At 34.0% G+C, this 25,453-nt stretch overlaps 2 protein-coding genes across 4 annotated transcripts in view; one reads left to right on the forward strand and one right to left on the reverse strand.

Moving 5' to 3' along the window:
- Positions 1–17,021, reverse strand: part of LOC136030870 (dosage compensation regulator mle-like) — a 38,060-nt gene extending 21,039 nt beyond the window's left edge. Inside the window, exons 1-4 of one of the 2 annotated variants that reach the window (XM_065709932.1) lie at positions 16,798–16,999; positions 6,065–6,103; positions 3,569–3,780; positions 1,590–1,760 (exon numbers count right to left, since the gene is read on the reverse strand). In XM_065709932.1, the coding sequence (XP_065566004.1) occupies positions 1,590–1,760; positions 3,569–3,595 (198 nt within the window). In that variant the 5' untranslated portion in view covers positions 3,596–3,780; positions 6,065–6,103; positions 16,798–16,999. Of the gene's footprint in view, positions 1–1,589; positions 1,761–3,568; positions 3,781–6,064; positions 6,104–16,797 lie in introns of both variants that reach the window. The other variant, XM_065709931.1, reaches the window with a different exon arrangement.
- A 6,400-nt stretch (positions 17,022–23,421) lies between these two features.
- LOC136030871 (basigin-like) overlaps positions 23,422–25,453 on the forward strand; it is a 66,620-nt gene continuing 64,588 nt past the window's right edge. For both annotated transcript variants that reach the window (XM_065709933.1, XM_065709936.1), the window contains exon 1: positions 23,422–23,541. The gene's annotated coding sequence lies outside the window, so the exon portion shown is untranslated. The remainder of the gene's footprint in view (positions 23,542–25,453) is intronic.

Consider the following 25,453-nt stretch of genomic DNA (forward strand, 5'->3'; position numbering starts at 1 on the left):
GGGTGGTCACTAAACTCAGGAGAGGGCTGATTGGATTGGATTTTGGAAGTTCTAATATCCTTTTAATAGTCAAAAAGTTTGCAGGGCAACTAGCAACCCCCCCCCTGTCACCCATCATTTCCCCAAACACATCCAATCAAAATTTTGAGATATCCATTATTTTCAGCGTAGTTAAACGGTCCGACAATTCTGCTTTGAGGATGAAGATCACCAGAGCCCTCAGGGCAAGGGTTGTAAGTTATGCAATGGGGGCACATAAAGTTTGTATAGAAAGGGTTGTTGTAGAAACCTATTTTGTTTAGATAGTTGTTGAGATATCCATTTTGTTTAGCATATTTGAAAGGTCCAGTAATTTGAAAGGGGATTACAACCCCCACCCCCCTTACAGCTCTCAGGGCAAGGGTTATAAGTTATATTAGTTGTTCATTGTTAATATTTAAGGTTTTATGAAAGGGGTAGTCGTATAAACTTTTAATGTGGCTCATTCAATTGGAAATCAGAAGTCCTGGTGTCCTTTCAAAGGCAAAATTTTAAGAGTTTTATGAGTCCTTTTTAAGAGTCGCCCCTCATATTTTTTTTCCCAAATGCATCCAATAGAAATTTTGAGATAGCCATTTTGTTCAAAATAGTCTAAAGACCGCATAAAATGGCCTCCAGGCCTGAAATAGCCTCTCAGAGCTCGGGGCAAAGGTTGCCCCCGCTGCCGAGGCCACCTGCCCCGAAACCATGTAAGGTTTTTATGGAATGGGTGGTCGCATAAACTTTGGATAGGGCTCCTTTGACTTAATATTGAAAATTATATTGCTCTTTTCAAGACTCAAGAAGGAATTGAGGACAACCAGCCTCCCCCCGCCCCTCCCAGGACCATCATTTTCCAAAACAAACATCCAATCAAAATCTTAAGATGTTTACTCTCTTCAGTTTTGTTGAAAGATCCTGTAATTATAGCTTTGGGGACGTGAATATACCCCCAGAATAAAGTCCGAAGTTAAGCAATTCGTTTACTGTTTACATATGGTATATGTTATTGAGAAAGATATGCATGTTTCAAAACAAAATATATTTAAAATGATTTCACTTTTGTTTTACTTTAATAAAAATTATTAAACCTTTAAGGAATAAATATTTGTATATGTATATTAAACTGTTAAGCCATGGTCATTCGTTTTTTGTTTTGTTTTTTTCCAGTTAAGTGCTAATTATGTGCTAATCTTGAGAGGGCGTGGGGGTTGTCAGCCCTACACATGATAAGTTTGCTCGTTTTGAGTTTGACTCGGTTATTTATTGTTCGTTTCGAGTTTTATTTATTTCTTGGTGGTGATTTTAGGTAGCTTTACGCTTGGAAACCATTGGACTTTATTTCTGCTAATTTTTAGCTAACTTGAGCTCTTTATTTTTCTTTGAAAAAATAGTTTAGAGAATTTTTTAATTCAATCTTACGTAAAAAGGTAATAATGAGAAACAGCTCTTATGAACACACAGCAGATCGAAAACTGAATAAAAAAAAAAAAAAAAAAAAAAAAAAAAAAAAAAAAAAAAAAAAAAAAAAAAAAAAAAAAAAAAAAAAAAAAAAAAAACAGGTCTTTTACCTGCATAAACTGATGCAGTTTGGACTTGGCATTTTCAATCGTCCAATTACCATGAATAGCAGCATTGACATCTAAGTCCTCAGCTTCTGCCATCTGTTTCTTGTTCTGTTCAATATAGATAGAGACATCATGAACAGGTCTACCATAGGGCTGATATGCCTCTCCCATTTGCTATAAACAACGGAAAAAATCACTGAGAATATAAGAGTGCATCTTGAACAAGCATAACTTTCTCTCAACCTAGAACTAACAGCCACAATTGTAACTTTTCAGTGAGTAAATTCCAGTTAAATATGTTTCGAAACCCTGAAATATGGATTTGTTGTTCATATTTGCCCAAATATGGACTAAATTAACACATTCCAAGCTAAGTCCTAGGCAATGTCTCCCAATCATCTACATAGAAAGCCTAAATCTCCTAAATATTTTACTCTAATAAGGGTAAACTGACCGGTTTCAACTTCTGAAGTATGAGAATTGCGTGCTGGTGATATTTACTTATGAAGTTCTTATATCACTTCAGAAACATTTCCTCTGTCCAGAAAGGGTACTTGCCATCAGCATAACCAAGGAAATCCAGTTCTTGCCATGAGTAGCAGCGCTGGGTCTCCTTTCTTTTTTTTTCCGTTGGGGCTAGCAGGTAACTACAAGTTCATGGAGAGATATGAATTAGCGCATTTAAAAGTTCATGCTTATATCTACATGGGAAGCATAGATCAAACAATGATAAAGCATAAATATGTAACCAAGCAAAGTTTTCCCAATTAGGGTTTACCCCGCCCCCTTCACCTCGTCAAGGTGTTCTTGAATTAGCAATCAGTTTTGAGGTCACACATAGATCTGTCATTCGTGGACAGGGGGGTTGGGTCACTCCCCCTTGATTTGGACATTTTTTAACCTAATATCCCACATAAAAATATAATTTTGACGACCATGTCTCCTAAAATTTTGAAGTCCAAGAACCAAGACACCAAAAGTATACTTTCTTCTGAGAAGCTCGAAATTCTTTGCGGAATTGTATCTGATAAATTGCCGTAATAACAAAATTAAACTTTTCTCAATGACATTGACTGTATATATATGTATACATGTATATATATATATATATATATATATATATATATATATATATATATATATATATATATATATATATATATATATATATATATATACACATATATATAAATAATATTTATTATAAAATATATAAATGGCATGTATATAAAATGTGTAAATATAATTTAAGTTTGTAACATTTGTAAACTAGAATTTTGAATTATTTTTTTCTTGACTGATCTATTATTAATCTAAGTGAATGTGTACTGTGGACTTTAATTGCTTGTTTTCATTTGAAATCATAAGATCAAGAACAACATACCCACATACACAAGGCTTCCTATGAGACCTTGTTTTCATTAGTACAAAATTCGTGTTCTTGCCAGAAAACTTGTTCAACCTGAACAGCAATTTTTTTTTATAATCTGATAGTACATAAATCATCATATTTGTCAGTTTAAACAAGATTTTATCCAAATAAATACTTCTTTGTGAACACGTTATCAAAAGTTTTTACGTTATCAAACGATAACACATTATCAAAATCCTGCAATAAGAAAGAACAAAAGTTCCCATCATATCCAGGTAAAAACGAATTAACAAATTTTCCTTCTTTAAGGAAAAAAAATTTGCTTTAGCTAGCAAAATGGAATAATTTCAATTTTTTGGAGGGGTACAGGGGACAGGCATCTTACAGGGACAGGCATCTTTACAGGGACAGCAAGTACCAAATGTTTCTGATGTATGGTTATTACAGTTTAAAATAATAAAAAAATATTTAAAAACTGCTCCTCTTTCTCAGGAAATTTTTTCTTCTCAAGAAGTTCTTCTGATTGTCAGGTACAGATTTTAAAAGCCTGCACTTTTGGTGATCTGTATAAAACTTAATAAGCAGCAGAAAGAAATAAAATAGACAATACCTGTGGTCCAAATCCCTCTCGAAACATAGGTCGACCAAGCCCAAGATCAGTTCCTGGCTGTCCTGAAGGCTGAGATCCAGGAACTGGGACAGCATCAGGAGCTACTGTTCCTTCAGGCAAGTCTTTAGGATCAACTTTTCCTTGACGAACCAAATAATTGACAAAATCTTGACAGGCATTAGCCTGAGCATCTTTCTTATTAGTAGAATTTCCTAAAATGTATCAATTTACTACTGTATGCTGTAATACTGTAAACTGTTATGGATTAAAAACAAACTAATTATTATTTACCGTATTTCTAATTCTGGAGACACTGAAATCCTTTCTTGTTATTATGAAAGTTTTGTCTAAAGTGGAAAGCAAGTTCTTTAATTATCATTTATATTTTTCAGGCTGAAATGGTTTATTATTGAACATGATATTGTGTAGTTTTAATATGTACGAAATATTTACCAAAGTATTTTTCAGTACACAGTTTCACCCTCATACTTCTTATAGAATATATTTGTTTTTCTTTTTGTTTTTTTTTTCTTTTTGCAAGTAGCACACTCCTGCAAGCAACATTTTTGGTATGAAAAGTTTTTTTATATTTGTTTTTCTGATTATAAGTTATTATTAAAACTACCACAACTACTATTGCTATCCCAATTAAATTGCTTTTTCTCGTCACTATTGTTTTTGTTTTTCCCCATCGTTTCTCAAATTATATAATGTATAAACAAGCCAAAAAGCAATACATAATAAATGAATACAAGACAAGTAAAAGCATAGTTCTAATAAAAAGAATACAATAAAATACTATTTCCAAAGTAAGGAGTTTATTTTAGCACACAAAATTTGGATTTCATAAATGAAATTGTTAATCATTTTCCATTTCCTAGTTATAACAAATATTATAAATAATCTGGTTAACAAATTGGAACTTTTTAAAATATTTAATCAAGAGTTTTAATAAGATAAACCATCTGAGAATGCCAAATATACAGAGGCGCCATTTGGGACAAATCTTGGGGTGGGCATGGGGCATTTGACAGAACTTGAGACTTTAATTATGAATCTAACCCACTTTCAAAGTTAACAATGATTAATAGCAAATACCGTAATTACCCCAAGGGTCGTCAGGTAATTACGTTCTTTGGCTAATAGGCGTGCAGTTAGTTCAAAGCATTTGAACAGAATGGATTATGTTGGACATAATGGATAATTATGGACAGAAAAGGGCCCTTTGTGGTGGAAGCTTGGGCCCCCTGGAAAATCAGGGGTGGGCATTTGCCCACCCTAACCCCCCCCCCCCCCCCAAATGGCGCCTCTGTAAATATATAGCATCCAATGCAGTGCCTTGTAATCTTGAAGAAATATACAAGTATTGATAAAAACAGCTCAGATCACTTGCACATAGGACAAATAGAGTCATCATCCATGGCAATCAGATGATTATTTTTCAAAACAATAGTAACGATCAATATTAAAATCTGTGACTGTCATAATGCTGCCTGCTATTGTTAGTAACCAAAACGCAAAACTACATAGGAATATGACTTTGGAATGTTGTATATTTTTATGCAAAATCCCTTGTGATTCTATCACTTCTTTTAAAAACTTTTTTAGAACAACAAAAATAGAGTTTTTAGTTTTATACAGAGAACTAAGAACAGCAAAAATAAAGCTTTTAATTTTATATAGAGAATTTTTGTTCAACAACTTAAATGAGAACATTGATATTATGACACATAGTTTTTCCAAGGGAATAAACAGTCTTAGCCAATTCTTATAATTTTAAGCAAGCATTCCCTTAAAATTCTCTGATTAAGAAAAAAAATCCAATAATTTCTATTTAATAAAACTAAAATAACCATGTAACACCATCAACCTCAAAACATGTTAGCCCTGTATATCATACTATAAATAATTCCACTTCTAATTCAAACATTTTGCTTAATTTGTTGTTCATTTCTTTATTTTTTATATTTTTAAATCAATTTTAATGTTTATCACTTGTATTAAAATGGCAATAGACAATAAATTGTAAGAGTTCTATACATTTCATTTCTTCTCTTCCTTGTCAACCATGGCTTTGTCCATTTAATTTTTCAAAGATGCTTTGAAACCACCTAGGGGGGGGGGAGAGGGCTCAAAGGATAAAACAAACCTGATGTTTAAAGTCTACAATGGGATTCATCAGATTAATATGGAGACAGGAAGTGAAGTGAGAGAGAGAGGCTATTCCATAACCTATCATTTAGAGGAATGAAGTGTTCAATATCCACATTATTTTTTAAAACAAGCTCCCACAAAGGGAGTTCCTTCAAAAAGGGATAAAAAAAATTGTTTTGATTTGGCAATATAGCCTAAAATGTCATCTTCTTTAGTTTCAGTTTTATCTCTGAGATTCACATGATGTTTCAATTAGCAAAGCTTTGCTATTAAAAACATCAAAACAATTTTGTAAGTCCCTTTCCTGCCAGGCAAAGTAGCACAAACAGTAAAGGGACTTACCAAAAACACATTTTATCTTTCAATGTCAGCACAAAGGACCTGAAAAAAAGAAAATAAAAAACAAATTTAGAAGAGAAATTCTCTATATTAGAAACACCACTAATTCTTGGATTGTGGTTAGTTAGGATTTCTAGCTACAATCCAGGGCCTATTTTAAAGACAGCTGCTGCTAGAGATATGACAGATAACTTTCCTTAAAAAAAAAAACATAAGAGAAAGTTTTATATTTACTTTGAATTTCAAATTAAACAGTTGTATGCTGCCCCCCTCTAACATAGGATTGTTTTGGCTGCTGATAGTGTTGGGTGTTTTGGGCTCAAATATTTTCAGGATAGGGACAGGTTTGCAGTTATTTTGATTTCCTTATATTTTTTTTTTTTTATTGACTTTTAGAATCTTGATTAACTTTTCCCCACAACATATGCACAAATATATATAATAACTACAACAAGGAAAGAAGTAAGGGCTGCTCCTTTGACCTGCCTCTAACTAGAGATTAAAATTTTCCTGGTGCGTTCAAGACACAGAGCTATGAATGTCAAGTTGATGATACTTGCATAAGGTTCCAATCATCTCCCCTGATTGGATGCATTTTTCTTCAAACACAAAAAACATTCTTACAATCCTACTGTAATGTTAAAGCAAATAGCCGACAGAGACAATTGAAAAGAAAATAGCCAAAAACTGAAATTGACCGGGTCAACTCCAGTGGCTAGTGCTGCCAAGTTTCCAACAGAGACCATGGTTTCAGAAATACATGATGCAATGATTGTAGAATTTAGCCCAAAGTTTAACATCATTGAAAAACAGCTCAAATGTTACTTGCATGCTAGAGAACAAGGTAAATCAACTAGAGGCGAAAGTTGACGATTATGAGCAGGAAGCTAAGCTAGATTCTCTCTTATTTAACGGTCTGAAACAGAACCCATCGCAAAATCTAAATCCAGCTATTAATCATATACTTGACCAAATGGGCCTGTCTAGTATCGCAAATTCTGATATTGTGAGTGTTCATTGGTTCTGTCTGGGTTCTATTAACTCACAAAGACCGGATAAGGTGGCTCCCGTGCTCGTGAAATTTCGTTCTAAGGACATTGCTAGCACCGTTTTCAAAGTGAAGAAGAATCTTGCAAATAGTAGAATTTTTGTATCTAAAAATCTCACAAAGAAAAAGTGCAAGTTAATGAATGTTGCCAGAGATAAATTTGGAAACCGATGTGTATGGTCAGATCAGGGGAGAGATTTTGTGCAACAGTCTAGTGATAGTCCCATTCAGCGTATTTGGGATATCAATGATCTTCTATAATATCAGTGATAGTGATAATGGTTTTTGTTTCTGTTCTTTTTTTTTCTTGTCTTGTTGGAGTTTACTATGTCTTTTATTTTTTCCTTGTCCCTCTTCTGTATCTTTCCTTACCGTCAAATGCGGTCTGTATTATATTATGAATGGCTGTTCAAGTAAATAATGATATGCAGCAATCCCATTTGGACTTGCTGCAAAATTCGCCGTTTCGTATTGAAGATGTTTTGTCGTTACCGGTAGCAAATGATTTTGTGGGTCATCAATTTAAGCCGCTGTGGAGTAGCAAATATATTTGTTTAAGTCATATCGAAATGCCTGGGCAATCTGAGTCTTTGACTGTGGCTCATAGGAATTGTCATTTGAATTCTAACCACCATGAGGTCGCCTGTCTGCTAGATCTTTATAAAAATAAGGTAGAAGTACTAAGGATTTGCGAGTCGTTCGTAACTCAAGACACTTTCATCTTGTCACATTTTCTTCCAGGTTATAAACTTGTATTGAAATCAAGGAGTTCAATGAGAGGAGGAGGTTTGACTTTTCTGCTAGCAAATTCTTTTAATTACGTAATTCAAGATGATTTAACTCTCTGGAATGAAGATAAGCTCGAAACTTTATCAATAGAAATAGAGTTAGAGAAAAATAGAAAGTTCATCATTTCTTTGGTTTACTGGCTCCCCAGCACAAACCCAGATGAATTTTTTGGAGAATTCAATGGATTTCTTCAAAGGATGTCAAGTACTAAACTCCAGCGTATTTTCTTAGGCGATTTGAACTTGGATCTTTTAAATCTAGGAGGAGTAAACCTTGATTTTTTTAACCTTATGCTTTCACATAACCTTTATCCTGCAGTTTCAATTCCTACTAGGATAACAGATCATTTGGCAACCCTGATTGACAATATCTTCCTTTCTTTGGATGCAATTGTGGAGTGCTGTGCTGACGTTGTCTTACACCCTGGGTCTGACCATCTACCAGTATTTTGCAACATTAAAAGATTTGGCTATAAACATAAAACCACTACTAAGCTTCAATTCAGAATGATGAAAGCTGAAAATCTCAGGAAATTTAAAGAAGAAATCAGCACAGTATCATGGCAGAGAAAGAAGACCCCTCGACTGCTTTTGATAAAATTGTCTCCCATCTATGATCAGTGTTGCCCATTAAAAACTGCAACTAAGAAGAAAAACCAACCACAGAAGCCATGGATTATGGAAGAGATACCGGAAATGATGAAGAAGAGAGACCAATTATTCTCAGATTATCTCAATTGTGAGAGTGATGACAGTTGGGAAGAGTACAGAAAGGCAAGAAATAGGGTGAATTCTGCACAATGAACTGCAATGAGAAAGTATTTCAGAGAGAAATTAAAATCGCAGGAAGGAGACATTAGAGGGACCTGGCTGACTATTAAAAGCGTTTTCGGTAATGGTAAGGATTCAGCATCAACTGAACGATTAGTCATAGGTGAAAGAACTGTGAGTAGGAGGCAAGAAGTTAGTGAATAATTTTGTAAGTTTTTTACCAAAATAGGAATGGAAATAAACCAAGAGGTAAAAGATCAAAGTGGACAGCTAGATACTGAGGAGTTTGGTGATGACCACAGTCTTCATCACTCATTTCACTTTACTGAATGTACTATGGATGACATTATCCAAGCAGTGAAATCGATCAAATCTAATGCAGATTTGTTGATGGCCTAAACATTAAAGCATTTAAAGCAGTTGCTATGTATCTCTTATCTGTGATATTATATCTAGTCAATTTATCTGTTCAAAAAGGTGTGTTTCCTGACAAACTAAAGCAGGCAAAAGTTATACCCCTCCATAAAGGAGGCGATAAAAGATACGTTCCTAACTGGAGACCAATATCTATTCTACTGCTCTTCTCAAAAATTTATGAAAAAGTAGTGTATAAGAAAATATACAAGTACATGAATTTGCTTGGGTTTTTGTCAGATTTGCAGTTTGGTTTTAGAAAAGGTCATTCTACAGTGCTTGCCATTCATCACCTTTTAGATTGTGTAAATAGTGCATTAGAAAATAATTTGATCCCTCTAACTATTTTTATTGATTTAAAAAAGGCAATTGACACTGTGGATTTTGAAGTTTTACTGAAAAGACTGTGGAACCTTGGAATTAAAGATACAGCATTAAGTTGGTTTTGATCTTATCTGTGTGGAAGATAAATGAAGATGGTGATGAGTGATATCTAATGCAGCTATGCCTATAAATTGTGGTGTTCCCCAAGGATCAGTCCTTGGCCTGTTACTCTTATTGGTATATGTGGATACCCTTCGATTGTACCTAAATGATTCAGTTTTAACCTCTTTTACCAATGATACAGATATCACAGTGTTTGCCTGGACTTCAAAAGAGGTTGAGCAAAAAGCGAACCACATCCTTATTCGGCTTTATGTTTTTACAGTTCTTAGCTCCATTGCAGTAAATGCAAGAAAAACGAATCTTATGATGTTTAGTAGAACTGGTGTACCTGAACTTCTTGAAAATGTGCTTTATATTGGTGTTAGCATAACATAGGTGTTTTTTGTAAATATCTTGGATTTTATATTGATTGTAATTTGTCTTGGAAGAAGCATGGTGAAACAGTGTTGGCAAAAGCAGCTAGAGGATTTGGAGTGATGAGGAGGCTGAAAAGTGTTCCCAGTAGCAGTTGTCAAACTGTTATACAGTGCTATTGTGCACCCTTACATCACATATGGTTGTTCTGTTTGGGCAAGTAATTTCGTGATGAACTATAAAAGAACTCAAATAATACAAAACAAAGCACTGCATCTCATAGGAAAATTTCAAACTGTGAAAATACTGTGGAGTGTTTTAGAAAGAATGATATTTTGAACATAGGCGAGCTACATGATTACCAGCTAGCAATTATTGTTTTTCAAAGTGTAAATAAGGTAAGCCCTGAGTACTTTTATGATTTTTTTAAAACTAAATCGTTTTATCACCCTTATTTTACCAGGAATTTGGAGGATTTGACTCACGAGAGAAGAAATACAATCAGAGCAGGATTTGTTCTCAGGAACATAGGTGTCAGCATCTGTAATGACCTTCCAGAATTGGTCAGAGTGGCAGTAAGTCTGGCATCATTCAAGGGAATGGTTGAATTCCATTTTTTAAAAAGGAATGAAGTGTGATAAGAGGAAAGGGTATTTATTTATTTAGTATTTAATTTTAATTATTTTTTACCCCCCCCCCCAAAGGATTTTTTTTTTCTTCTTTTTTTTGGGATGGGGGAAAGATATGAAGAAATGATTTAGCAGATTCATGGTGGTTAGAATTGCAGCCACAGTCAGGACTCTTTTGTCTTAAGAGTGGCTGTTAATGGTAAATTGTTTGTTTAATTTATATGTCTTGGATGAAAATAAAAATGTCTATGTCTATGTCTAATGTAAAGTTTCATCTTTAACACTGTATAGTAAAAGACTTTCAATTTCTTCTTTTCCTTTTTCTCCCTTAATTTGTGTTTTTTTTTATTCAACTTTGCTATTGGGTGCTTGAACAGTAAAACTGTGGGTTTATTCAATTGAAGACCAAATTATATGTTACCTATGCATTTCTGATTTAATTGATATTGCTTCATTGCCATTAAATCTTGGCTATTTGAAAAAAAAGAATGGTGTAACCAATCAAATAACAGAAAAATATATCGAAAATATATAAACTGGTCTATATATTTGCACATTAGGAAGGACAGAGGTTGAGGGTAAAGTCAGTACATAGCCTACCATATCTTAAGGTTTTAAATTTATTTTCAACATTTTACTGTTTCCTCTTCATTAGCCCCAGCTGCACATAGATAAGGCTAATTTGCAGTTTTCAAGCTAGGATGAAAGTGAATAAATTACATGGTTTTTTTGCTCATTCATAATTCAATACTTACTTGGAAGGGGGGTCCATTTTGAATCCTTAAAGGACTCAAAAAAAAGTTTAAAAATGTATTTCTAAAAAAAAACAAGGTAATGAGAAAAGTCACTATTTATAGCTTTAATAGTTTTTCTTTTAGTATTAATAAATTGATTGATTGATAGCTGATTTAGATATGGCACTTATCATTTACATTAGTCTTAAAAATAAAATGTTATCATGAAAACAAATTTGGTAAAAACTTTTAAGAAGAACAAGAAATCCCTCAAAAACAACATGAGATTTGCAGTGATGCCACTATTGGGGGGTTCCAGGGTCTTTTTAAAAATTCCAGCAAATTAGTTTTCAAAATAACAGTGTACCATTAAGACTAAGAAAAATAATAATTATCATTCCTGAATCAGCTACAAGTAACAATTTTTTCTAGAAACATATTTTCAGACTTATAGCTACTAGGCTATTGAGCTTTTTACCTTTCAGGACCCAGATATGGACTCAAAATGTAATTTCCCTAATAGCAACTATTGAATTAGCCTATGAAGAAGAGTAAAATAGGCAATAAGCGGCATATTTACTTTCATCCTAGCAACAGGGAGAGGCAGACACAACTGCATATATTGAGTTTTTTTGCCCCTACAAGGCATCTTTCTAAAGATAAAAACTTCGTTTTGTAGATATAGATAGCTTAAATATTCACTATTCTTGATGATTCTTTTTTAATGACTACTATTGAGTTGTTTCTTGGTGAGACCCAAAATATATGACCTCTTAAGCATTTAAAGTTACCCCAACCATGGGGTGAGTTAAGACCCACACGGGACTATTCCAGCCATTCATTAATTAATGCATGTAATAATGTATAAGATAATTTTAATATTTGATTTAGATAGTGGCAAGTGGAGTGTTTATTCCAACTCATAATATCGCTTTGGGTGAGAGATTATATGATAATGCGTCTGTATTGTCTGCTGAGTTAAAGCCATAATCATGGTATTAGAGTTCCTCATGGATAATGAATTTATGATTGTTAATTTTAAAAATATTATAATTTATTCTGACTCTATCAAGTCTAGGCTGCTTTCCTTAGCTTCTCAGTATAAGATAGATATTGACACATTTCATTGTCTTAGGATTATTGATAATCTTGCTTCAAGAGAAATAAGAACTTATCCCCAGTATATTCCAAGCCACTCAGGTATAATTGGTAACCATATGGCAGATGAAATTGCAAAAAAAAATGCTTTAAATATGACCAGCCAAGTGGGAGACTAATCCCCATTAGAGATATTTACTGCTGGAGACTACCAGTCCTATCACCTTTCCTCAATAAGCACCTTTCTAAGATTTATCATAGAATTCAGTTGGGCTCAAATGTGCTAAATTTTCAGGTGTTTTCATATCAGTTCCCTAATTCAAGTGGCGAAGTTCCCTCTTCTCTCTTTGCAGATCCTGAAATGTTAAAAATGAAACAATTGACCATTGCCTATTTGAATGTAATATGCTGACGTCTGCACAGTTTACCCTGCAATGTTAACTGTTAGAATGCTTCAAACACCACAAATTTCACTATCAGCCAAGAGTCTAGCTGACTATACCTGCACACAGAGCTCAGAAATCACTGTTTATCTTCTTATATTTCAACTCCTTGAATCAAAAGATTTGCTGCATGATATCTAAGCAGATTCAAGATAAATAAGAAATAACCTATTAAGTAGCTCTGTCCATCTCACAGAGTGAGTCAAAAGGAAAAGGGCTGAAGAGTCTCACTGAAAAGCCTGCATCTGCTGAAAAAGAAGAAGAAGATAGTATACAAGTTCACTATAACATTTAATTTATTCAATGGAAATTGGGCAAAATACAAGAGCATTGGTTGTTCACCCATTTCCTCCTATTGAAACCTGTGCAGGATGCTTCATAATATCTTGAAAGTCAGTTTCTGTACAATCTCAACATTCAGGGCAGATGAGCTTCCTACCAGACTTTTCATCACCATAGTAAATAGTAGAGTTTGGCTTCATTCTCACCAAAATCCTTAGAAGCACAAAATTTCCACATGGCAAATTTTTTGCTTATGTCAAGCTCACTGATACTCCCACCATGTACACTCATCATCTGACTGTCTGTCTCATGTCTGAAATGATGTCTCTAATTTCATCAGCAATGAATGAAACCTTTGACATGCTCTTTGTGAGTCTGAGCTTAGTCTCTGCTTCTAATGTTATTTTTTCTGGTGTTCCCATCAATTTTACTTTTGCCTTTCTTGCAGTTTTTGTATAGACCCACTTGAATTTTTGACTTTGGGTATATTCTGATGCCTTCAGGGATAGGGCTATAGGCAATTTTGTTGTTGGCTACTATTGATACACAAGACAGGAGATGAAGCACAAACTGATCCATAATAAGGATTCTCCATATTTACCTTAAATACCTAAAATCATATTTACAGCAAGATAAGAGGGACTGTATCCTCCTGCAGAACATCTTGCTGTTGAATTGATGAGGTGACACAATTAGTGGGTGTGGTGTCCTACTGGTACTCCCATTTTGCATTACCCCACACCAAATCAAATGAATTTTTGAAAGAATTAATCAATTCACCAGTGACAGTTTCATTAAAAAGACTGTTCCAAGTTGGGACAGCACATACTGAGAAAAAGTTTGTCCTCTCCCTATGTCTGGAGGGCTCCTGTTGCAGCTTCATTGAGTGGCCTCTTGTCATGGCAGCAAGGAAGGGAGTAAAAATGGAGTTAGTCATGTTATTTTGGTGCATTTTCTTGACAAAAATGACATCGCCTCTGTGCTGTTGCTAAGCCAATGTGGATATCTTCAGGCAATGTAGTTAACTTTCTTGCTGCATAGGGGGTCAGCCTATGGTTCAGCAGTGAGCATTTTTTTAGGTTTACAGCAAGCTCTTTCCCTTTTTTGGGAGTAAAAACCAAGCTTAATGCTATCTAGAACACTGTCATTATTGCTATCACTAACACCACTCTGCTTGAGATCTTGCATTTTAGCCTTATGTCACTTCATGGTATCTACAAGGATACTCTATTTTAAAGAAATATCTTCTGCAGTTGCTTAGAGAGACAAATTCTAATTTACAAATTAAATAACAGAACACCTTATTAAATCCATATCAGGAGGACCAGTCTACTCTTGAATATATTTCAAATCATATGTGAAAGAAAATTACAATCATCAGTATCAGAAGACAACAACAGAGATCATGCCATTTCATGCTTTGAAACCCAGAATAGTAAGAAGTCTGCAGATCTCCTATAATAAAACTGGAATATTTTGTAATTTTTATGTCAAACAAAATTCCTCTGGAAAATCCCACTTTTCAGGTTCAGAAGAACTTATTCATTACTAAAAAAATCTAGAGTTGGCCATTTTGATTTTTTTTATAGATAACTGTCTGTTATTTAATGATGAAAATTACCATGCAAATAGCAAGGGCATACTTGTCTGATCCTACAGACTTACAGCCCAAGAAACCCAATAACTTAGAAAATATTCAATAAAGAATGTGTGCATCAGATCTTCTGTGAGCAAATAAAACATCTTTGCCTCTTCTATCCAAAATCTAAAACTTGTAGCAAATACTTGTTACAAAAAGGGTATCTAGTGGAAATTTTGGAATGGACTGTAAAGTTCCAGTGTACTGCAGCTACTTTTTGATATCTAGGAAAGGGGATGTCCCCAATTGATACCATGTCCCAAGAAGGTAATTTGAAGTACAGACCTTTACTCCTATTCAATCTAAAGGGCAATGGCTTTTGATTACCCTTACAAATCTTTGTGTTATGAAACTGAAACCTCCTAAAACAGATTTTCTGCTTAAGTGATGCACAAGAAAAATTTTCAGCTATGCAATTTCACTCAGTCTTATGAGATTTCAAAGATCAGCATTTACATTTCTTTAGAAAAAAAAAACACAAACTGTATTGAAATGGCTTAAAATTCTACTCAAGCACACTGGCAGATCCAGAGGGGGCCCCTCTCCAAGGTGTTTTCTGGTGCCCTCTTTCTCTGTTTTTTGTTTTCCTTTTTATAGAATAAATTTATCAATTCTTTGTACCTTTATCACATTGCAACCCCCCCCCCCCCCCCCAAGATGAGTTACAGCCCAAAAAACCTAATAACTTAGAAAATATTCAACAAAGAATACATGTGTCAGATTTCCTGTGAGCATATAAAATATCTCTGCCTCTTTTATCCAAAATCTAAAACTTGTAGCAAATATATGTTACAAAAAGTACATCTAGTAGAAATTTATGACTGGATGGTAAGATTCTAGTGTAGCTACTATTTGATATCTTGGAAAGCAGTTAGGTTAGGAAAATGAAACTTTTAAAGATGTGTCTACAGACTAAAATATGTCCCAAGAAGGTACTTTGAAATATCCGCCTCTACTCCTACTCAATCTAAAGGGCAGTGGCTTTTGATGACCTTTACAAATCTTTGTGTTATGAAATTGAAACCTCCCATAACAGATTTTCTGCTTAAGAGATGCATGAGAAAACTTTTCAGCTATTCAATTTTGCTTAGTTCTAATTTATAAGATTTCAAAAATCAGCATTTCTTTAGAAAAAAACACACATTCATATGGCTTAAAATTCTACTCAAATACACTGGCAGATCTAAAGGGGACCTCTCTCCAAGATATTTTCTGGTGCCCTCTTTCCCTGTTTATTTTTACCTTTATATAGAATAAATTTATCAATTTGATCAATTCTTAGCACTTTTGTCACATTGCATCCCTCCCCAAAAATTTTGTTCTAGATTCACCCCTGCTCAAATGACATGAATTGTATTTTCATAAGTAAAATCAAAGAAAAGAGAACTGACCACTGAAAGTTAAGGTAAAATATAAATTTTTTTCATAATTTCAATGGGTCAAGCAGGCAAATTTCTAAATCTTAGAAATCAGAAGAGGGCTAAAATGGAAGCTTGGTAATATATTTCAAGAGTAGCCTATGTCTTTTGCCATGTATTCATTACTGGAAGTTCTATTTTTCTCATCTAACCCCTTTTTAAAGTCTAGCAAAAAGTAGGTGAAATAGAACTTTACCAAATAGAATAGCACACAAACTTTAGACAAGATGGGCAAAGTATGGAGTCATCCCTAGGCAGTTGTGTCTTTCTTTCCTACAATGACAAAAACTGTAATATTACCCTGATACCCCTTTGTAAATGCTGGTTGTTACAATAGTTTATCTTATTAGAAAAGAAGGTTAGGTGGGAAATTAAAAAGTAGACTAGACCTAGGCTAGTCTATTTTTTTTCCTAAGGCTACCATACACTTGACATTAAAATAAGTAACCAGATTAACAATACTTCTTAACCAAAAAGGTCTCTGCATTGACCATGAAATGTTCTTAGGCTACATTAATGTTATGTCTTTGGGTACTGTATTAGCCAATCAAGCTAATGTCACACTCACTGCACCATCACAGGAATCAAAACATTACCTTTACTTACAACATCTGATTTGAAAGCAAAGACAAATTTGACATAAATAGAGCTATGTAATCTATTGCACAAACCTGCACCAACATAAGGGAAGTCCGATACCCTAAGCTCACACAGAAACCTTAAACGATGCTTGGGTCCAGTAGGTCGAAAATCAAATTCTGGCACGCTCCATTTCTGCTTTTGGCATAGTTTTATGAGAAAATCTTTAACATCTCCCATTTTTATCAATAAAGGCTAGGCTAATAATCTATGCTGCAAGTTCTTCCTTTCTTCAACGAATTTAAGGTTGTTTCAATTGTATTTTGCTCTTTATCATCAACTTATCGCAACTAAACGCGAGCTCAGCATGAAAGATATGCAGTTTTGATGAAATGATTATCAAACGAGGAGCCACTCGGGCGAGGAGTGAAAGATGTGCCACCCTTTTAGTAATTAAATAAATAAAAAAACAAGCCTTCTCAGCTGAAAGGAAGGAGCAGCACTGAGACTTAAAGGAACGGAAATTATTACGTATATAAAGGGGGTTAATCTCTTTTCAACACCTTGCTCTTCACGCTAATATTTTTTAGTACATAAAAAAGGGTTTTGTTGTTCTAATCAAACAAACCTTGTATTTCGGTTGTGGTTTTTAAAGAATTAGGAAGAAAATTCGAATCTTAGCGGAAAGGGCCAGGTGTTGAAAAGAGGGCAAATTTTTTTGATGGAATCCTGGCAAATTTCCCCAGAGTAAAATTTCTCCAGAATAGTTCACCTCCTGGAAACTTCCCTCCCCATGGAAAATTACCCCAGCAAAAATTCACCCCCTCAACCACTCAAAAATGTATGCATATTACCCAGTAACAAATACTATGCGTAAACAATGAGCGAATTTTATAAATAAATGACATTTCCCAGGGGCTGTGGGGGTTCGTGTTATCTTCAAGGTACAGCTATTAAGCCTTTCAAATACGCTGAATGAAATGGCTATTTAAAATTTTGACCGGACAATCTTGGGAAAAATGATAGTGAGAGGGGGCTTAGTTGCCCTTAAAATTCTTTGGTCACTTATAAATGGCACAACAACTTTTAATTTCCGTTTGAGCGATCCCTCTACTGATATTTTAGGACTACTTTGTTGATACATCACCCTGAGAAAAAAACACACATCCATAATCTTTCTTCTAACAAAAATCACAAAATTTCAAAATTTTACAGATAGGGGCTTGAAGACTCCTTAGTAGGTTTTTCCAATATACTCAGTCTGAGGGTGTGATTTTCATTGATATTCTTTAAGTTTTGAGGACGTCTTTCATCCCTTTTTCAAAAATGAGTCAAATTTTATTAGGCTGGTAGCCTTTGAAGGGTAATACTAAACGCAATGCAAGTTATATATTCGGAATCTGTATAATAAGCCAATTCTTTTGATACATCTAATGGTATCAAAATTCTATTTTTAAGGTTTCGGTTAGTATTGAGCCACGTCGCTCCTTATTTAAAGTTTAGCACCACGAACTGTTCGACAAAAAGATCATGCTTTAGAAAATTTACCGTATTCTAGATTGCTAAAGTTGAACCTACCTTAATTGGGCAAAAATGTAATCAAGCAAATATTTTGAAAAATATTAATAGAGCATATAGAAAGTTTTTTACTTTTAGAGACAAGTGTGTAGCATACCATATCTCTCTGACCATAAATGCAAGACATTAAAATGAGATTTTACCATTAACTGTGGTGTATTTCAAAAATAAATATATGTAGAACATCATAAAGTTATTATGATCAAACAGTTCGTGGTAACGAACTGTAGTAAGGAGCGACCCGGCTCAATAGTAACCAAAATTCTAAAAAATTGAACTTTGATATCAATAGCTACATCAAAAGAATCGCATTTTAATGCTGATTTTAAATATATAAGTTTCATCAAGTTTAGTCTTACCCATCAAAAGTTACGAGCCTGAGAAAATTTGCCCTAATTAGGAAAATAGGGGGAAACACCCCCTAAAAGTCGTAGGATCTTAGCGAAAATGACACCATCAGATTCAGCGTATCAGAGAACCCTACTGTAGAAGTCTCAAGCTCCTATCTACAAAAATATGGAATTTTGTATTTTTTGCCAGAAGACAAATCACGGGTGCGTGTTTATTTGTTTTTTTTTTTTTTTTTTTTTTTTTTTTTTTTTTTTTTCTTTTCCCCAGGGGTCATCGTATCGACGAAGTGGTCCTAGAATGTCGCAAGAGGGCTCATTCTAACGGAAATGAAAAGTTCTAGTGCCCTTTTTAAGTGACCAGAAAAATTGGAGGGCATCTAGGCCCCCTCCCACGCTCATTTTTTCCCAAAGTCAACGGATCGAAATTTTGAGATAGCCATTTTGTTCAGCATAGTTGAAAACCATAATAACTATGTCTTTGGGGATGACTTACTCCCCAACAATCCCTGGGGGAGGGGCTGCAAGTTACAAACTTTGACCAGTGTTTACATATAGTAATGGTTATTGGGAAGTGTACAGACGTTTTCAGGGGGATTTTATTTTGTTTGGGGGTGGGGCTGAGGAGAGAGGGCTATGTTGGAGGATCTTTCCTTGGAGGAATCTGTCATGGGGGAAGAAAAATTCAATGAAAAGGGCGCAGGATTCTCTAGCATTACTATAAGAAAACAATGAAAAATAAACATGAAAACGTTTTTTCAAATGAAAGGAAGAAGCAGCATTGAAACTTAAAACGAACAGAGATTATTACGCATATGAGGGGTTCTAAAAATACTTTAGCATAAAGAGCGAGGTATTTAGGAGGAGATAAATACCTCGCTCTTTATGCTAAAGTATTTTTAGTAATTTCAACTATTTATTCTACGGCCTTTCTGATTCAGGGGTCATTCTTAAAGAATTGGGACAAAACTTACGATTTAGTGTAAAGAACGAGGTATTAACGAGGGTACAAACCCCCCCATATACATAATTATAATTAAAGAATATAAAAGTTTGTTACGTAAGTTAATTCTAAAGTTACGTATATTTTTTGCTAATAAAAAAATTCGTTAAAATTAAAATTAATAGCTGCCTTTTTATGTAACGGAAAAATTGCATGGCAACTAGGCCTCCTTCCCCATCCCATATTTCTCAAAATCGTATGATCAAAACTAAGAGAAAGCCATTTAGCCAAAAAAGGAATTAATATGCAAATTTCATTTGAATAGTTTACGTGTGGAGAGTCAAAATCAAACATGCATTAATTCAAAAACGTTCAGAAATTACATAAAAAAAAACTAGTTTTTTTAACTGAAAGTAAGGAGCGACATTAAAACTTAAAACGAACAGAAATTACTCCGTATATGAAATAGATTGTTCCCTCCGCAATCCCTCGCTCTTTACGCTAAAGTTTGACTCTTTGCCACAATTCTGCTTTTTAAAACAATTAAAAGCTTTAGCGTAAAGAGCGAGGGATTGCGGAGGGAACAATCTATTTCATATACGGAGTAATTTCTGTTCGTTTTAAGTTTTAATGTCGCTCCTTACTTTCAGTTAAAAAAACTAGTTTTTTTTTATGTAATTTCTATTTAAAATCGTTGACAGTGAGGCAAACATATCACAGTCTTATAAATGATTTGCCAATAAAGTGAACATACCGCTTGATGCCTTTTTTATGCTTTTTACGAATATAATAATTGCTTCTATCGCAAATTCAAATTTAAGCACTTTTTGAGCTCTTAAAAATGACGAATTTTCAATCAAAGTATGAGTTATCGGTCATTTTCGAAAAAATAATGCTACATTTTCCCAGTGCCTAAATTATTTACAGTTAGGTTAGGTTAGGTCAAAAAGTGCTTGAATCTGAATTTGCGATAGAAGCAATTATTATGTTCGTAAAGAGCATAAAAAAGGCACCGAATGGTATGTTCACTTTATCGCTAAGTCAATTACATGAACTGTGATATATTTACCGACAGTGACACCTTTAAAAAGGTGAAAGTTACCAACAAATAATTTAAGACCTATGTAATCAGCTGACTATCAGTATTTCAAATGGTAAACGATGCGAAAACGTGATTCAATCTTCCTTTCTAGGGTCATAATGAGAGAAAGATTGAAATGGTTAGGGCACGCTCTGCAAACGAAGGATGACATATTGCCAAAGATTGACCTTTTTGGCCAACCACCAAGGGTTAAACAGAAAGCAGGCTGTCCACGGTTGGGGAGTGAGAATATTGTAAAGAAAGATTAAAAGGAAATGGTAACTTCCTGGGAGGTGTAAAAAGGAGGGTATTAAAAAGATTAGATGGAGGAGGAACATGAGTAACTGTGTTGACCTAAGGTGGCTTGGTGTTTCGGTAAGTTGTTAGTGGTATTAGTATTACATAACAGATGAGTTATTCAATATAAGTACTGAGGGGGAAAAGGTGTCCTCTATTTATGAAGACAAACTTTCATTTGAACTATTATATTTTACTGCAAAGAGAAAAAATATTGACATTTTCACAAAGGCAAAAAGGAGTGTTTGTTTTGGTGAGAAGGGGAGAACGGTTAAGAATGCCTTAGATTCTATGGTAATCTTGAAAAATATTATGGGGCTAATCCAAGGAGAAAGTAGTTTCACTTTGACTCTAGGCCAAATTTAGACCAAAGTGGTATATTTGAAGGTTAGATATTTTAACATCCCCTTGTATATACTAAAAGGTAATTATACTTTGTTTTTAGTGCAAACAGGTCATTTTTGCTTTATAGATGCTGACATAAAAATTTTCTGGAGGTGGAGGGGGGACTCATAGCGAGGATGAAGTTTTCCTGGGGTAATTTCCTGGAAGAAAAGTTTATGTGGTAGGAGCTTTCTAGTGAGAATTTCTAGTGGGGGATTCTCCACGGAGGGGCGGATTTCTAAGGATTAATTGAAAACAATAAGAACTGAGAAAAACATTTTCCTACTGAAAATAAGGAAAGATATTAAAACTCAAAACAAGCGGAAATTATTCAGTGTGTAAAGGATGCTGCCAACTCCTCAATATCCTGCTTTCTATTGTAATGTTCGACCAATTGTCTCAATTCTTAAAGTACGATTCCTGAATCACAAGGAATGTGTAATTACAATCAGAGCTTTTTTTTAAAAAGATCTTTAAGAATTTAAATGTGAAAAGAAGGGTATTGAGGAAGGGACAGTCTCCCTAAACATGAAATAATTTCTATTTATTTTAAGTTGATTTGTTCAAATTGTTTTATTTTTTTAAATAAATAACTACTACTACAACTACTAAAAGCTCAACAAAGTACCAAGCCACAAAAGGCCAAAATAGCTGTACACGCTCCTTCTCCATCTCAATCAATTCAAAGCATCCCTCTTTACACCCTTCCAGGAAGTTCACATTTCCATTGAATCCTTCTTTAGGACATCCTCCCACCCCATCTGAGGACAACCTGCTTTTTGTTTAGTCCTATACCATTGGTTTAAAAAGACAATTTGTGGAAATCTATCATCCTTCATGTTTAAAACGAGCCCTAGTCATCACAATCTTTCTCTCATTATAGTCCTAGAGAGATGTATTGAACCACACTTATTGCACAGCCAGTCGTTTGAAATATCAGTCCGACAGGTCCCCAAAATAATCCATAGACAATTTCCCTGTAAAATATTCAGCAACCATTAGTCCTTTTTTGGAGTGCCAATACAATCATACCTATTGAGTTTCGGTGCTCAATAAAATGTTCCACGAATTTTTGGTGCGTTCAACCGAAGTAAAATTTTCCGCAAGAGTAAGGAATGCTATACACTTTACTTGCTAAACTGTTACGTGTAATATCTTTTCTAGAATTTAGAAAGTTATTCAATGTCCTGATTGATTTAAAACAGGCTGCAATATTATATTTTAGTGAAGTGCGTTGAATTTTCTCCCCATAAATTTTTATCTAAGATAATAAAAAACTGTATGGTCCAAAAATTTGAAAACCAAATGTTTGTCCATAATTTGAGAACTCAAATGTTTTAATTTGATGTGTTTGTGGAAATGATGAGTGTTGGAGTGGGGGTTTCAAACCCTCCGATTACTTTTGACTGTTAAAAAGGGCACTTGAACTTCTGATTAACAGTTCAGTGAGCACCCCTTCCCGAAGTTTATATGACCACTCTTTCTATGAAAACCTTATATGCCCCCAGGGCAAAACCCACAATTCTTTCCCTGAGGGCTTTGGGGGCTTCTCAACCTCAAAAACAAAATAATTTCTGAACTTATCAAGAATATCATTAAGGTTATTTTACTATTTACCATTAAGGATGATATTTTACCATTAAGGATGTCAGCTGTGGCATGGGGATTAAAAACGCTCGAAACAAACGAGATTTAATTTGAGGACGAAAGCCAAGTACCGTGGTTATTCGTTTCAATGTAAAGCCAGAAAAAAGCAAACCAAAAATTGTGCAAATTAAAAGGCAATATAGTATGTAAATAAATAAAAAGGTTGTCTTTTATGGCCAGAAAAAGGATTTTAGATCACAATTTCAGTTTTTCATGGAAATAACGTTTTTGGTATCAATTCTTTTTCTTTTTGAAGCGGTTGATAGCTTTCGAAACACGTTATAATCTTACTTCAAGCTGCCAAATACATCTTATTAGTGTATACCGTATATACATATTAGTGTATAGTGTATATATAATATTAGTGTATTGACTAATGACTTTTTGGTGAATTTTATGAAATACTGGTGATTTCTGGGTGATTTTCCTGGTTAAATGCTGGTGATTGTTTTGCTCGCGGCAGCGATGCGTATTTATAATACGCAGCAGCAACATCAGCTGAAAGATCATTCTCAACTTAGTGAGAAGTTAGGAACTACTAATCTAGACTGAGTAAAAGGTTGGTGAACTATATCTAAATTAGATTACTATTTAAATGTATAAAAAATGCCATAGCGAAGGTAGGGGTGAACGAGGACACTGCACAGTTTTCGGGCATAAAAAGGGTTAAAACCCTTTATGCTATGCCTATATGTATAAATCCATCATATTATCTGCAATCATTGATTTGTCACAATTAATTTAGATAAAAACTGGTTATGTTGTATTAGGCTCTACTGGCACTCCCTCCATCCAGTCTTTCAAATAGGCATAGGGCTAACAATTTGACAAGGAGTGCAAGAAGATGCAGTGGAGGTCCAACCAGGAGTCATCAACTCAAGAGCACAACATGTCTAGAGGACCTTACAACTCTTGGATTAAGGAAAGGTGAAAAACCTCAAAAAATTCTGCCATATTTCTTTTGCCAGTTTTGATATTTGTCAACATTTAGTGAAAAAGATAGTCCAGTCTTTAAATGGTCAAACAAGATAAGAAGGAAACATAGCAGAATTGTTTTGATTTGTTACCCAACATAGTTATGACAAATCAATGCTTGTGCATCATATAACTTCAATAAAATGGATTTGTAATCAAATAGTAAGTTTGAAACCAATGTTTTAATACTTTTTACACCCCAAAACTATAGAAAAAATAATTATGATTTTTTGAAAAATTTTCATTTTCAAGGGTTTACAATTGAATTTGTAACAAAAGTAAGCATTATACTTTGAAAGAGCTTAAAAAAGGCATCAAGGTGTATGTTCACTTCATTTATAGGTCAGAAATATGAACTGCTCCATATTAGCTAAAGTATAGTATCCTAGGAAGGTATTTTGGTAAATTTGGTAGAGTTTAAATTAATGACCTAATTAAGAAATAGCCTAGCCTAGACATGCATTATCTATTTAGATTTGGAATTGTATTCTACATCCAAATAGGCCTATAGCATTTGTTTTCATTGAAAGTTAACTTCACCCTCAATCCCTAATATGCAGACATAAACCCTGAATATATATAAATTTTCCATTTTTAGGCAAAGTGTTTATTTATTTAGAGAATAATGATGTAAGGAGAATTCAATATTTCTATTGGCTACAATTCATAATATATATTATCAGATTAGGGGGTGGGGTGGAGAGGATTAAAGTTAATTTTTGATTCAAATGACTGTTATATTTGGATTCAGGATACAATTCTGATTCAAAATGTATGTCTGTTTCTTAGCTAGGTAGTATTTGAAACTCCTCCAATTTTTGCAGTATTTTAATGTCCTTAGCATCACCCCTCCTCCCCTCTGTATAATGGAGCTTTCTGTTCATTACAGCTTATTTTCTGTTCACATTCAATTCTATATTACTGTTAAAGGTATGCCTACTTTGAAAAATATTGTGCTAGCATTAAAAAGAAATATCAGCTTCTGTTCATCATTCTAGCTCTGTTGCAAATTTGATATTCATTGTAGCTATAAAATAAGAATTGAGGAAATTTTCAAGTTTGAGAGGAGGGTGAGAGGTATAATAAGAACTAAAAAATCTTCCCTAAGGTAACTTATGCTCTAAATTTGTTTCTGGAGTTTTTGTTGTTCTCTTGTGAATATCAAATTTGATAAGAGCTAGAATAATTAACTAATTTAGAAAAAAATAATGACAACTTCTGAAACAAATCTAGAGCATGAATTGCCCAAGGGATGAATTTTTGAACTGCCTCCTCCCCCTAAACTTCTTTAATTGTACAATTTTCTTGAATGAGACATTCCTTAATTATGGTTAAATGATTCTAATGAATATCAAAATTGCTAAAAAATCAGAGCTAGAATGTAAGCTTAAGAAATGAATTATCTCAAAGGAATATTGAGATAATTGATTGTTTCATGCGTTCAAAAGTATTTTGACAGAAATCATCTTTGGAATCCTGCTCAGCATGGTTTTTGA

Source organism: Artemia franciscana, chromosome 9 (assembly GCF_032884065.1).
Source record: "Artemia franciscana chromosome 9, ASM3288406v1, whole genome shotgun sequence".
In the NCBI taxonomy this organism is placed as follows: Eukaryota; Metazoa; Arthropoda; class Branchiopoda; order Anostraca; family Artemiidae; genus Artemia; species Artemia franciscana.